This window comes from Esox lucius, chromosome 12 (assembly GCF_011004845.1).
Source record: "Esox lucius isolate fEsoLuc1 chromosome 12, fEsoLuc1.pri, whole genome shotgun sequence".
NCBI lineage: Eukaryota > Metazoa > Chordata > Actinopteri > Esociformes > Esocidae > Esox > Esox lucius.
This window is the reverse complement of record NC_047580.1, coordinates 28,494,860-28,511,013: the sequence shown is the minus strand read 5'-3', so window position 1 is coordinate 28,511,013 and position 16,154 is coordinate 28,494,860. Positions and strand designations below refer to the sequence as shown.

The 16,154-nt window shown below is 44.8% G+C and overlaps 1 protein-coding gene across 3 annotated transcripts in view; it reads right to left on the bottom strand.

Moving 5' to 3' along the window:
* The window catches only part of spryd3 (SPRY domain containing 3), a 58,317-nt gene that overhangs the window by 10,509 nt on the left and 31,654 nt on the right, over window positions 1–16,154 (bottom strand). For 2 of the 3 annotated variants that reach the window (XM_020051765.2, XM_020051767.2), the window contains one exon: window positions 10,225–10,377. In XM_020051765.2, the coding sequence (XP_019907324.2) occupies window positions 10,225–10,377 (153 nt within the window). The remainder of the gene's footprint in view (window positions 1–10,224; window positions 10,378–16,154) is intronic. The other variant, XM_020051766.2, reaches the window with a different exon arrangement.

Here is a 16,154-nt window from a genome sequence, read left to right as displayed (position 1 = left end):
CCTGCCAGAAAAGAGCCGGCGCCCGCCAGTATGTTTTGGCAGTTGCCAATTCTCCAAGATGGCCCAACTGGCTCTGGCCTGTGAAGGTATTACACCCGTCAGTGTTTATTGGCAGTTCTCGCTCTCTGGCTATGGCCTGTCATCCACAGCGGTTCCAATTCATCCATCATCCATCCGTAACCCTGCACACTCTCATCGATCAATCCATCCATACCCCGCTCCCTCATCCATCCATCCACCCCCGCTTTGTCATCCATCCATCCACCCCTGCTCTCTCATCCATCCACCCCCGCTCTCTAATTCATCCATCCATATTCCACGTTCTCATCCATCCATCTATACAATGCTCTGTCATCCATCCATACTGTTTTCTCATCCGTCATCCCCTGCTCTGCCATCCACACCCCGCTTTCATCCATAACTCCCCCGGAACACCTCCGTCCATCCATCCATCCATCCATCCATCCATCCATCAATACCTTAATCTATTTCTCATCCATCCAGTCTGTCTATAAATCCATCCATCAATTCTCTCAATAGAGAGAATCCCGTCGATCAGGACTGTGTGTCATATTATACCATTGTCTGGGGTACTACCCTTGTCGGTCATCATGTTAAAGAGTATAGCTTTTCCAATTAGTCCATGCTTTGTGAACTTCTATATTCTTGCTGATTTTAACTGTAATTCTGTTGCTTTTGTTACATTTTATCTTGCTGACCTACTGTGTAGTCGTAGTGATGTATGTCCCCTTCAGGAATTTGTTTGTCCTTTCCGTATTCTTCTCTCTCAAGCAAACTATTGTTTGCTGCCACTGTGGTGTGCAATACAGTACATTTCAGTACAGAACGCTTTGGTACATGCAGGATGCATCCCCTCTACCCAGGTTCTGCATGCCAAGAGAAACAATGAGGGCCAACCGAGGTTTAGATTCGATCTGTCAGGGTGGCTCACACTCAGAAAAAGTTAATCACCAGACATGTTTTTTGTTCTCTCGGCTTTGCTTGCCCTCCATAGGTAGAGCCAACCACCCACAGCCCAAAGAGTAAGAAGACAACTCAATTTCATTCATCCTTGAAGAACATTTCTGCTGTTAATCCCCCATGTAGCAGAATTGCCAATAAATAACCCCCCAAAAATGTAATAGGTAATTTTAGATCGCAGGAGTGGTTAAGAACGTTCTAGAGCCTGTCTACACACACACTGTCTGCCTATCTTTACAGAGGCAGGCATGATGAGATGATGGGCTTTCTGGAGAGGCTACAGACAGCTTCTCCATTAGCTCAGATGAGAACGGGAGGAAGCGAAGCCATGCCGGGGATAGTGTATCTTACAACCCTACTGGGGATGGAGAAGAGGGGGAAGACACAGAGACCAGGAGGAATGTAGACAATGCTCCCAACCTTCAGCCAAGTCTGCTCTGGTTCTTTTCCCTTTTTCAACCACAAGCCCTGGGATTCCTCTGGCTGGCCTCGTCTCTGTGATGATGACGCTTAGCTAGGATTATTTGGGGTTTTGTTTCAGTGGAAGCACACAGTTGAGGCCATGGACCCTGGTCCAAAGCAGTGCTCTGTGTAGGGTGTAGGGTTTATTAGGGTGAAGGGTTTAGGGACCCACCCTACAAGATTCTGATCAATGCTCTGGTTGGTGAAAGCTGCACTGGGCTCATTTGAGCCATACATTTAATTAATATGGATTGTAAGTGATGGATTTCCAGTGTAGCCACAGTGAAACCACAGACCGGTGACTTAGTGGGGATGAGTGATGTCTTTAATACCCCTCTGTTTAATACCACAGCTCCTGGTCGTCCTCCATCTACTGTAGCGTGTTGTTTTCTGACTGAGGGCTCTGGGTATTAGGAGATTCAGTTGAGCAATGCTACAGCAGCAGGAAGGGGCCTGGATTTTGACAACTTCTTCGAAATGTGTAATTCGATCACAAACACATCTCAGTCACCACCACACAACTGATTAATTATATTTCCATGCTCCCACTGGTGCCCACACACAATGTCAACCATGTGTACAATACAAACCTTGAACAATCAGCAGGCATCAGGTTTTGCATAACCATTCCCGTTTCCTACCTGACTGCAAATGAAAACACCACCTGCAAAGAACGGTCATCATTAGCCATCTCTCAATCCGTAAGAAATTAGCCTATAGGTATATCCTGACAACCCAGGAACCCCAGTCCACAAGTTTGACTTGAACTTTGGACCACATTGCTCTGCAGAAGCCATTAGTCTGAAACTAAGCCGCTTCCAAGAACAACAAACAGTAGTTACATTCTGCCTGTCCATAGCAGAGCCCTATCTGATCCTCGGGGACTTTATCAGTGTCATTCGAGCTAGCCTGCATTTCCACACTGTGACAGAGTCAACAAGCTAGAGCTGCGGAGATGCTGGCCTTCCCAAGCCGGGCCCGGGTGGAAGCAGATACTCATCTCCCCTCCTGAGTGCCGGGCTATAAATATCACCAGGGATTACTGCAGGAGAAGCCAGGTGAACGTGTGTGTCTAGCGTGTGCGCCCACAACGCTCAGCGAGAGAAAGGCGTAGGGGCAGGGAGTGGCGGCGAGGCAGGATTGTTTTTGTAACCCCTTGTCATCGTGTGAAAACCCCTGTTGTGAAATACCACGGCAGAGAGAGAGAGAGGGAGAGAGGGAGGGAGATCCCAGACACTCAGTGAGGACGGGAATGTATAGAACAACAACAGTTCCCTCTCAATTGTTTGGCCACTAGAGTGAACCAGACGGGGCTTTTACTTTCTGCCACCTTTGTTCAGCCAGACAGAACCCGACCGTAGCTTCTGGTTCTGAGAGCTACGCTCCAGGTATCGCTCAGCAAAGGACACGAGGAACCAGGCACAGACGGGCTAGAGGAAACACGGTTCACGCGCACGGCAGGAGAGACGGTGGAGGGGGCTGAAACTGAGCCCGTGGGGACGGAAGGAAGAGGGCAGAGCAAAGGGCAGACAGGGAACAGCCAGGAGGGGAAGGCTAGCACATTCTCACACACACACGCGCACACCTTCTCGGCACCACCGTGCGCACCTCGCCGCCCCACTTCACCCCGCTTCACACCGGGTCTCGGCTCTTTGTCCTGCAGCTTAGCAACCGGTGTGTACTCCGGATGAGAGCTGCGGTGCCGGAGAGCAGCTCACACACATCTGAACTGTTATCTACAGAGAAAGGAAGGAGAGCAGGAGAACAGGCAGCGCCAGGTCTGAGAAGGGGAGATCACAGATTATGTCTCCCCTCCCAACCCCAATATGCACACACACACGCACACACACACACACACACACACACACACACGCACACACACGCACACACACGCACACACACGCACACACACGCACACACACACACGCGGAGTATGTGCCTCTCCGCGCGTCCACCTGGGGCCACATATATCAACCCTGCTTACATTTCTCACACAATCCTGGCACACGTTGTAGCTATAGGAATCTGCACGTGCTCCAAATAGTTGTAATATATCAAACTACCGCACGCAACTGAAATGCATGTTTACATTAATAATACAATTCTATAGTTCTGCACACGTGAACAACTGGTACGACCATGCCTACAAAGCGCCGTTCATTCAGCGTTTATGGTGACCAAAAAAAAAATGCCCAATTTGCTGTGTGATTTGGTCGTTGGAACTTCTTTTTTAATTGGCCCGATACCAATTTGAAAAGTGCAATGGCAAAGTTATTGAATTTCTGTAGAGGTATGGGGCATAATGTTTTTATATTGTGCTGTAATCTTTTTCAAAGTAAACATTTAAGCCAGACTGGCTGTAAATTATTGCAAGTAAATGAGCACACACACACAAACACACACACACGTCTATGGAGAATTCAAACTGTTGCTCAATATTTTGTTTATCGAAGGATGATTGTGTTTCCATGTTCTGCGTTGGAATGGACTTACCGTGTTGCACGCAAGGTTTAAAGTATTTTGTGTGCACACGCACTGGTCATCTGCCTAGTGGCTCTGGAGCAGGGGCAGGCAACTGCATTTAGCATTGGGCTTTTTTCAGAGCAGATGGTCAAAACAAAATAATTTGTACACTGCAAAATTCACCACAACAAAGCCCCAAAACAGATGGTATTTAAAAATAACTGTAATTTCATACCGTTGTTACATTAAAACATGACTGCATAATGTCAAGAAAAGATTTCCATTTTGACCATGCTTTTTTTTGACTAAACAATAAATATTCAACAGTTTTTGGGGGTCTGTATAAAGGTCCAACCAGTCAGGCAGTCAGCCAGCCTGCCAGCAAGGTCTAACCCTCTCTTTCAGGCTACTGTGAAAAGCACGTATGAGCCTGAAACAACAACCATTTAAAGTTGGCCTTCAGGGAGTGGCTGTATCATTTTGCGAGAGTGGCCTTACGGAGTTAAGAGTTGGTAATGTTTTGATTTAAGCTAACGGAAATATTACAGAATAGCAGTAGGATATCAAATCCTGTTGCATTTCCGATCATACACATTATCAACATTAAACATGTTTTAATAAAGAGAGAACTGCCTTGCTTTGCCCTGACTCAGAGCAGTAACTATCAGTTGGTGCTGTATGTTTTAAAAAAGCAATTCATGACAACTGCTATAACTGTAAAAAGGGTTTTAGAAATTAATTTGATTGACTGTCTGTATGTTCAGCTGATCCATATCAAGGTTACAGCATCACGACAGGCACAAGTGGGGAAGTTGGTGCAGGCCACGACTGGTCATTAGACAAAGTCATTTAAGCCAAAACCTATCATAACAAGAATCTCTCTCCACTTTCATTTTGGAAAAAGAAGTGATTTGATTTGAGTATTCCATCAGACCTTCCAAAAACCTGGGGTGGACGTTTCTACAAACAAGATTAGTTAGACACATCAGTCCCTCACCAGTCTACAAGTAGGTTAGAGGGCAAGTCAATCAGTCAGACATCCAGCCAGACAGTCAGCCAATACTCTGTTAAGCAATGTTTGTGTGGGTACTCACAGGATACTCTGTTAAGCAGTGTTTGTGTGGGTACTAAAGGATACTCTGTTAAGCAGTGTGTGGGTGGGTACTAACAGGATACTCTGTTAAGCAGTGTGTATGTGTGTGTGAGTGTGCATGTAGGCGCGTATTGTCCACTGAGACGTCTAACAGGATGCTGTGTTAAGCAGTGAGTGTGTGTGTGTGTGTGGGTGAGTTCGCGTCTCCACCGAAACGTCTAGCAGGATGCTGTGTGAAGCTGTGTGTGTGTGTGTGTGTGTGTGTGTGTGTGTGAGTGAGGGTGTGTGTTTTAGGTCTAACTATACTCATGGGGACCAAATGTCCCCATGAGTATAGTGAAACCAGTAAACATTTGACTCATGGGGACATTTTACCGGTCCCATTGAGGCAAAAGTCAATTTCTGGCTCAGGGCTGAGGTTTAGGATCAAACTTACAATTCATTTTAGAGTTAGAATTGGGGTTTCTTTAAGGTCCATGCGTTGTTGGTTACGTTTAGGGTTAAGGTTAGGCATTACATCTAGGTAAAGTTTAGGCATAGATGTTACTTTATTGAGGTTAAGGTAAGGTTTAGATTAGGGTTAGGTTTAGGGTTTAGATTAGGGCAAGGGAGCATGCAATTTCTATTTTCTGGTCCCCACGAGGATAGCCATACAAACTTGTGTGTGTGTGTGTGTGTGTGTGTGTGTGCGTGCGTGCGTGCGCAAGTCTCCACCGAAACGTCTAGCAGGATGCAGTGTGAAGAAGTTGAGCCCAACAACATGTTACACGGTTCTGAGTAAACAGTGATTAACCAGCCCTTCAATTATCTGCTTTATCACCTTTGTTAGACTTTGGAGTGGAAGCGAGGTGATCATGTTTCTGTAATCCAACACAGATGACAAGAGAAGGGGAGGACACAATGGGGCTCATCACCAACAAATGTCTTCGTTTTTTCCAAGACCACTCGGCCTGGTTGGCAGACCTGGGTTCAAATACTATTTTAAATCATTTAAAGAACTTCCACTGTGACGGACCTTGCCTATTGCAGGGAAGCAATAGATGGAACCGATAGAAAAGTGAAAACCCTGCTTGTCTGGCACTCCAGCCTGGCTAAAGCAAACATTCAAAGTATTTAAAAGGTTAAAATACATTTATGTATTTGAACCAGAGTTTGGTTGGTCGGACCCATTGGCCTTGGCCTTGCTCAACTCTTCACAAGACAAGCTGAACTGAGTTTCAGTCTGCGGTTGCCTGTCGGTTCAGGACCTGAGAGTAATTAATCTCTGTCTACAGTGAGCCAAGCCCATGGTCACAGACAGATCACAGAGAGCATGACAGGACAACTCCATGCAGACCAGCCTTGGGTTGTGGCTGGTGTTCATTACACCTCATGACGTTGATGTTCCTATGTCAGACCTACACAAAAGTCCCAGCCCTTTTGGATGGCAAACACGCAAAGCAAATTGGTGATATGTACAGTGCCCTCCAGATTTATTGGCATTCTAGGAAAATATGAAAGAGAAAGGCTGTGAAACAATGTCATTGTTTTTAAATCGGCTTGATGTTACACTTCAAAAAAAAAAAAAAAAAAAGATATGCAAACCAACACTTAAAAATACCAGAAATATTGTTGTCATTTACAAACACACGTGCCATAATTATTGGCACACCTAGAAAATATTAAGAAAATCTTAGAATCAAAATTTAATTGATGTATACTGATTAAGATTTTTCCTTTTTTAAGTTCTGAGTCTTTGGGAACTTTTAAACGGTCAGCCATGACATTAGATTAGATGCAACTTTGTCATTGAACAGTACAAGTACAGAACAACAAAATGCAGTTAGAATCTAACCACATCCTGTCTCATATAAATGAGCTGAAACATACTGAAGTCCCTTATTGATCTTATCAATATGGAAAAGGCAAGAGAACAAATAAAATGAGAACAAATAAAATGACCTTCACAAATCTGGCAACAGCTATAAAAAGATAATTGGTAGGCTATTTGGAGAGGATGCCAGAAGATAGCCTCTGGTGTCACCAAAACACAAACAAAAACCTGGAGTTTGCGAATTGTCATTGGAACATTGGTTCTATCCAGGTTCTATGGTCTGATGGCACAAACATTTTGCTTTTTGGCAAGGAACGCATAAAAGATCATGATCATGCAGAACAAAAACTAATCTCAGCTGTCCAGTCTGGTCGTGGATCTGTGATGTTGTTGGGCTGTTTTACTTCCAAAGACCCCCAAAAACTTGTTAGGATACATAGCTAAATGGACACCATTAAGTCGCAGGACATTTAAGGCCAAAACCTGTCTGCCTCTGCCAGGGCCTTCCAGCACGACAAGGATCCAAAGAATTCCACCAAAAACACATGAAAATGGTTCACTGGCAATAGGATCATGCTTTTGCAATGGCAATCACATTCCCCTGATCCAAATCCATAGGAAAGTATGTGGGGTGAGCTGATGAGGTGAGTCCACAAGCAAGGACCAAGGACCATGAAGAATCTAGGGAATTTCTGTATGGAGGAATAGTCTCAAATCCCTTCCTGTCTGTTATTCAACTTCAGATATTATAGGAGACAATACATATGAAATATTGTCTATAGGAGGGTGCACAAAGTACTGCAAGGGGGCCAATAATCGAAGCACGGATGTTATTAAAATATTTTGGAAGAATTTTCACTCAATTAAACATTACATTAATCAGATTTTTTATTATAAGATCAAGCTGATAAACAACAATGACATTTTTTGCCTTCTATTGATAAATACATCTTATATATTAAAAGGCACCCTACCAATTATTCACTAATCAATTACTGGGGCAACCTGCCTACTCTGTTCTAGGCTTATTTTGACGGACTAGGCTGATTTTGCTCCCTGTGTTGATCAGTTCCCGTAAGGTGGTGTTTTTTGTGTCGGGCTTCAAGGCTAACACGTTATTATGGGAAGTGAAGCAGCTCCTGTCTGTGCTGCTAACATTAGATGGGAACCGCATGTGCATTCTTTGGAAAAAGAGATGAGGGGTCTGAATTAGCAGTGCTAAAACTTCTTTAATTGTTTTTCCTCCTCTTAAAACACACTGTGTACTTTTACAACAAAGGTGTAGAACAATAAGGTAAGCACCTAAACAGGTTAAGACTACAACATCCTCTACTTCAAAAACAAGCAGAATCTTACTAAACAAAGAGAAGATGCACTTCCTTGTAGTCAAGTTAGTCATAACTGCATTATCAGTGACAGCCCTTATAATACAGTGCCTTCTGCAATCATTAACTTGAAAGAAGAAGGCAATGGAAAAATGTCCTTGCTGATAATCAGCTTGATCTTAAATATGAGAACAACATATTTTGTTGAGGTACATCTATTAAAAAGAAACCAACATGGACAAAGTCAGAGAACACACAGCATCTTCCAATATGGACAAAGTCAAAGAACACACAGCATCTACCAACATGGACAAAGTCATAGAACACACAGCATCTTCCAATATGGACAAAGTCATAGAACACACAGCATCTACCAACATGGACAAAGTCATAGAACACACAGCATCTTCCAATATGGACAAAGTCATAGAACACACAGCATCTACCAACATGGACAAAGTCATAGAACACACAGCATCTACCAACATGGACAAAGTCATAGAACACACAGCATCTACCAACATGGACAAAGTCATAGAACACACAGCATCTACCAACATGGACAAAGTCATAGAACACACAGCATCTTCCAAATGGACAAAGTCATAGAACACACAGCATCTACCAACATGGACAAAGTCATAGAACACACAGCATCCACCAACATGGACAAAGTCATAGAACACACAGCATCTACCAACATAGACAAAGTCATAGAACACACAGCATCTACCAACATGGACAAAGTCAAAGACCAATCACAGTAGATAAATAAGGAAATGTATATAAAAAAGAAACCTGAAAATATCTATATTTATAATCAGGGCAATAATGAAGAGATTTTAATGAAATGGAGCTGTAATAAACCTGGCATTGAAGAGGATGCAAGTGCATTTGGCCCCCATTCACAGTGAGAACCAAAACAAAATCTCCATTGATCACATTTGACCAATGACAGAAGCAGAAGTTGAATATTAGGGCCACCAAGTCTCCAAAACTAAAATTAGATTTCACCTCCATGCAACAAAACACATTTAGATGTCTCACATTCACATTGTATTAATTTAGCCGGCACTATATTCCAGAGGGACTTACAGAACCACCACCCAACTCTCTGTGGGCAAGTATTATGGTCATCTAGTGAATGGCAACTGGAAGCCAGTGGAGAGAACGTAGAGCAGGGTGACATGGGGGAAGGTTGAACATCAGGCTGCACTATTCTGGATAAGTTACAGGGGTTTGATAGCACATGGCTGAACCCTTCCAGCAGTGAGTTGCAATAGTCCAGACGTGAGATGACAAGCGCCTGGATTAGTACCTGCGCCACTTCCTGTGTGAGGTAAGTTTGTACTCTATGAATGTTGTAGAGAATTAACCTGCAGGAGTGAGTCACCTCCTTGATTTTCGCGAAGAATGGCAGGGTGTTGTCTAGGGTCACGCGAAGGTTCCTTGCCAGAAAAAATAATCCTCTGCTCTTATCACAACATTCTTAACATCAGCACCTGAATTTGGCTAAACTTAATTGGAACTTGGATTGGAACAGGTTCACTGCCACAACCTCGGTTGTCTTTGGTTTTATATTATATATTATTTGGATGGTCTTCTTTCCAGCACTCAAATTAATGCTAATCAAATTAATTGATTAATGTACCTACTACTAAACTGTGTGGTTGTTTCACCTGGCTCTTTAAAAACACACACACTTTAAGTCTCTCTGAATCAGAGTCTGCTAAATTACTAAAATGTAAGTGCTTTAGTAATCAGACAAAAATACAGCTTTTTTTCAGGTGATGTTCTCAGGTGAATTTGTAATAAAAAGAGGGACGGTTGTGTAGAAAATAGTGTAATCCCCACTGTCAAGTAAGGTGTGGGATATGTGATATTGTGGGGCAGTTTTGCATTCAAAGACCCAGAGAACTTTGTGTAGTCACAAGGCATCTTGGACTCTGCAGAGTACCCGGAGATTGTATAATTAATGATGAAGACATATGTGATTTCACCCATTTGAATGCGTCTCTGCATGGCCGTACTGATGTGCGTAACTGATGTGGCAACTGTTCTGTGTACAACTCTTGTGAAGCACTTACCCTTCTGGCCAGCCCCAGGGCAATGTAGCACTTCTCTCCAGCATCCACTATCTCCACCTCAAAATAGTGGCAGTGTGTGCTGAGAGGTTGTCGAGCCTGGGCCAGACCCACATCCAGCACGCTCCTCCCCTTCCCGACGTACTCCAGGAGCTGCTGACAGAGGTGGACGGAGATTTAATTAGATTTATTCAAGGGAGAAACACAGAGAATGGGTTTAAAAAAAAAAACTGAAAAGAAAACCGGGGAAATAAAATACATTCTAAAAGAGGCAACATTGAAAAACTTAAAAGTCATGATGACGGGCAACAGATCAAAAACAAATACATTTATGAACAACAGAAACCACTAGAGTCTTCTACACTCTTGAACTTCCACCATACTTGCACGAGAGAAAGTGAGTGTGTGAAAATGAAGCTAAATATTCACTGGATACAAAATGCTGGGATTCTGACTAATTTGTTCTTCTCAACAGCCCTGGAGTACAACAGAGCGACACAGCAAATGAGGAAGTTATTAAGTACAGACTAGGAAATGCTACGTCCTGAGAACTCAGATGTGGCCCTGGTCAAAAGCCGAGCGCTAAATAGCCAAGGAAAAAGGGCGCCATTCTGGCACACAGCCCTCCAGTCAAGAACCCTGCCCATGTTAATCACTCTAGCCCAAAAGAAATCCACTGATTTAACATTATAATAACGGGCTTAATAGAACCTACGGGAGAAACACATAAGACTCAGAAGAACAGGTTACTATGGAAAGGGCGAGTAGGTGGGCAGCTAGGCAACCAGGCACTGTACCTAATTTTCCACCCAGTATGTCATAGAGAATAGAGCAAATGAACGCCTTTAGTTAGAATTGAAAGAGAAAAGATGACAGACAAAGTGGGGGTGGACTCCTCTTTTAAGCTTGTGACAACACCTAGGCACGTTAAGCTAATAGGCCCGCGGCTGCCAGACGTGTGATTGGAAGAAGCTGACATTATTTTAGCTCTACTTCAAAGGAAAGGTTTCCCCCAATACAGCTGAGTGACGATGATGACTTCCATTTTCCTGTCACATTCCAAAGTATTTGACAGGTTATCTATCCAAAACTAGGTCTCAGTCAAGATAGTATAATTTTCTTTTCGTTACTATAATGACGCAAGTTGAATGACATTTCAGTCAATTAGCAGATGCTTTTATCCAGACTGCCTTAAAGTTGCAGAACTAATTAAACAGGGCAAATCCAGGCACAGTGTTATTTAGAGTTTGTGAGCACGGTGACTCATGCCAAAATACATCAGGAATAGCATGCGAGGCAAAAGAACAAAGAGTTCACAACAAACTACCGTCAAACTCGGCTCACAAGATGAGAACGATCAACAGCAGAGACAGTTCTGCCCGAGCAGTGGAAAGTTGCTGGATGGTGAGGCGTTGTTGTTTAGGGTATTGTGTCTGGATGCAGATCAGCCTGTGTGATCAGGATGGCACCAGAGACAGGAGGGAGAACTGGGTCATAAACACGCATAATACCGCTGACGACCAGATGCGCCAGTCTGGAGGGGAATCTGCACATGAAAGCTAAATTCAGAGTGGACACGGATTGTGAAAGTTGATGGTCTGGAAATGTTAATATAATGCCAAATTCTTTTAATCTTCCAAGTTAGGATCTCACATCTTGTCCGCATCTGAAAGGACTGAATTCTTCTTGTATTAGTGTTTCTCTCATGACAATTACAGGAACTGGCTTTCCTCCTCTCACTTTCCCGGTGTCCTCAAGCCACTGCCTTGCCCTAAACTAATGGACTTCACCCACTCCTTTCCCTCATCTTATTTTTAGACCTTATCCTTTCTTGTTTTCTCTCTGCCATCTTCTCCTCTACCTCCTAAACGTTCGTGCCTGGACAGGTGTTCTTTCGGAGGAGGGAGGGAGGGTTACAGTCAGGGTGTTGTCACACCTTCCTGCCTCTGTGTCATGCTGAGTAAGAGAGAGAGAGAGAGACAGAGAGACAGAGAGAGCCTGGAACATGCTTCAGTGAGAGTGCTGACAGATCACTGCAGTCAGCCTCCCTGTCTCACTCCCTCTCTCATCATCTCTCCCTTCATCCTCCTCGGTCTGATCCTAGCTCCGGGTGGTGCCGGTAGCAGGGTGGTAGGTTGTGGGGGCAGGGCCCTGTTTTGTTGACCTGCTGCCCAGGCAACAGGTGCAACGTGGTGAGTGCTCTGCCGTCTCCCCAGCTTCCTGTCACTCCCGGGGGCATTTGGAGAAGACCACTGGAGTCTCCCAGCCAGCCTGGGCTTGGTACCCGCCTGTCTAGCTGCCACTGGGCGATGCCTGTGTAACACGTCCTCCGCGACGCAAAAGCGCACCCAATTTACTAGTCAGTGCACCACTTTGTGCTCTTGTCATAAGTAACAGCTGAAAGGCCCGGGACCTGCCCATACAATACCATACCATATTATTATAGCATGAGTTAAGCGCTGATACGACATGGATTGTGGTTCTCACAAATACATTAATATGCTCATTATGGGCTGAATTAATTCAAACCAGTAGTATTTACAATGCATAGTTATGGCCTCCGTAGCAGGTGGGGAGAGATGTCCTCTGACGCACATCTCGCCAAGCCACGTCTGCTTCTTATCACAATGCCTGCTCAACTAGAAGCATACGGCAGTCAAGGCGTGCTGGAAGAGGACAGATTCCCCAGCCACAGACCGCGATTAAGCTTGCAGGCACCCCATCTACCACAAGGAGTCACTGAAGAGCAGCCTTGGTCGTCATTCACCCACTCCAGGCAATGCTGCGCAAACTTGATTGGCCCTTAGCTCAACCTTGGGTCACTGCTGGCCCAATCGGGACACAAATGACTCGGCAGTCCTGTTCCAAAAGCAATCGTGCCATTGTGCCAACAAGCAATTACATTTGATTTTAATTTGCACATATCATGTAGCCCAATCACTGTGCCATTGGGGAGGTCCTGGCAAATCTCAGCCTTTATAGCGAATTGTTGTTCCAAACATATTGCCTACCACTGATCTGCTAGAGGGGATAAAAAAAAAAAGAGCCGATGACAAAACGTTTCTAAAAACGTGTGCTAATTTTAATTCAGTTCTCTCACCTCTCAATTTCGCGCCGTCCGCTTCAACTTCTCCACAGGGTTAAGGGAACTTAAGCCTGAGACGTGAGGCGCTCCATTCTGCTTCTCATCACACCGATGCTCTACCGGGTAGGAAAGAGCAATCCCTGGCCAACCACTACGACCTCTCCTCGGAGGCGTCAACGTACCACAAGGAGTCGCTAGAGAGCGACGAGAAAAAGCTGCCCTGTCTGAAAACCACTCAGGATGCCGCTGTCAATTCGCAACACTATGATCTACACCAGTGCATTACAAAGGACGGAATAAGCACTGCTCAATGAAAGCTTTAACAAGTCAGTGAAATGAAGCCTTGCCATTGCCATTGCCTTGCAATGCTGAGATTGTGGGTTGAATTTCAAGGACCAACCATTGTAACGTATGCCATCGCAATTCTGAGTTGCTTTGGATTCACGGGATACGGCCAAGATTACACAGCTAAAGGCTATTCTTACGAACGAAGCGATACAATTCATATTGCCTAAAAACAGATTTTAGCCATGTTATAATCGGCCACATACCACACCGTCTCTTTCTTAAATGCTTAAATAAAAGTATGCTATATTGCATCAAAACATTTCTATATAGTGGCCACTGTGTTTGTTTCCTTCCTTCTGAGGAGGCTACTGCAGGCTTAACATGACACAGTCATAGCCTCACTGGGGATGAAGGGAATGTCTAAATTTGGGCTTTGCTGTGTCAGCCTCCCGTGTGGTTTGCATTTTCCACCATTACTCCACTGTCAAGTTGAAGTTTAATTGAATCATTTTCCTTCAAAAGAAAAGCAGCAGCTGTTATGTAAAATGTGTTCAGAAGGTCATTATTACACCTTGTGACATAATCATCAAATAATTCTTGCATAAAAGAGTGAGTCAGAGTGAGTTACCCCCTCATAAAATCCAGCCTGTTGGGGCCAGGAATGACCTAGTTATAATTTGTGCATACGCATGCACGCACGCACGCACGCACGCACACCCCCCCCCCCCCCCGATAACTGCCTGCCGCAAAAGCCTCTTGCTGCCCGCCCTCATATAATCTCTGGTTAGTAACCTCCAGGGAGAGAGAATAATTGTATGTGTGTGTGTGTGTGTGTGTTATCCCCAAGTATAAAGAGCTTCTAATCATTTTATGTGGTGATAGCAGGGAAACAAATGAGCTCCGTCATTGGCCAAGTGTTTTATTGTCTCAGCAGAAGAAACGAGAGATGAGACCTGAACAGATTAAACAGAGCATAGTAGAGGGGAGACCTCCCAAAGGGCACCCTATTCCCCTCGCAGTGATCCATTTGCGCTCAGAACCCCTAAACATAAAAAATAGTGCACTGTATGGAGGACAGGCTGTCGTGTGGGATGAAGGCACACAGGACAGCTTAACTAACCATCAATTTGCCCAAACTATGAAGAAACCAGAATAGACTGTGGACAGTTAATTCAGTGCAACCAACTAGTACTGGGTCAGACCCTCCTTTGCCTGGAAACGAGCCACGAGGGCTTGGACTTTACAAGGTGGCAGAAACATACCACACGGGCGTTGGTCCAAGCCGATACGACAGCGTCACACGGCTGCTGCATGCACACCAGGCATCAGCAACACTAACTCTGTAAAACAGCCAGTTCAATGTCACCACGCAGGCGCTCCACAGGTCTTCGTAGCAGGGTGCCTTGAAGGGTCCATGTGAAAATTGGTGACCATAGAGGGGACACATCGGGTCAGCAGGAATGTTGAGACGCCGTGGCATTTCAGCGTTGCTCAGTTGTTAACAAGGCACCTGAGGTACGCCAGGAGAACATCCCCCCCCCGAAATCATTACACCACCCCCACCAGTCTGTACCGTTGACACCAGGCAGGAAGGGCCCCCGTGGAGCGGGAGGATGGGTCCGTGGAGAGGCAGGATGGGTCCGTGGAGTCGGGGAGCTCATGCCAAAACCTTACTCTGCCTTTCAGACCGACGCAACAGGAGTCAGGTTTTATTGGACCGGGCAATGTTTTCCAATCCTCAATTGTCCGGTTGAGGTAACAGCATGCCGGCGTCTTGTTTTTAGATGATGTGAGTGTGAACCTGTGTGTGTTTGCCTGCTGCCACAGTGCATCCATTACATGGACTGACGAGTCTTGCCTTCCGGAAGGCCACCATTGCACTGCGCGTTATGACACGGAGCAAAAATGCTAAATAAATCCTGTGTTTCATGAGCTCCACGCAAGACCAAAACCAATTTGTCAGACGCACAAGAAGCTGATTTCTTTCAAATCTCGTGCACAGATGTGTTTACATCCATCAGTGACCTTTTGTCAATGGCCAAGCAAATTAATCCACCTAACAGGTGTGGCAAATCAAGACGTTTGTTAAAAGGCATTAGTGAACCTTGGGGAGAATAAAAGGCCATCTTACAGTCCAATCAGTAGTTTGGTGAAACACGTGTGTCTGTAACACTGGACCATGACTCTGTAAGAATGAGGAACTGTCTCCGTGGAGCTCACCTGCATTCTCGACGTCCTCATCCGTCTTGACCGGACTACAGGTAGGTGTTGCTACAGACTTCGGCTGGCAAACGCTCACCTATGGAGAGAAGTGTGCTCTTCAAGGATAAATCCCACTTTCAACAGTACTGGGCCCATGGCTTTCTGTGGCGCGGTTTGCTGATGTTGTGAACAGAGTGCCCCATGGCGGAGGTGGGGGTCATGGTATGGGCAGGCAGAAGATGTGCCACACAGGAGCCCTCACAACCAATGTTTTATTAGATCACAGGTTCCAAAAAGTTTATTTTAATTTAAATCCAAAACTACTATTTTCATTTTGCAGACACTCTTATCAAAAGCG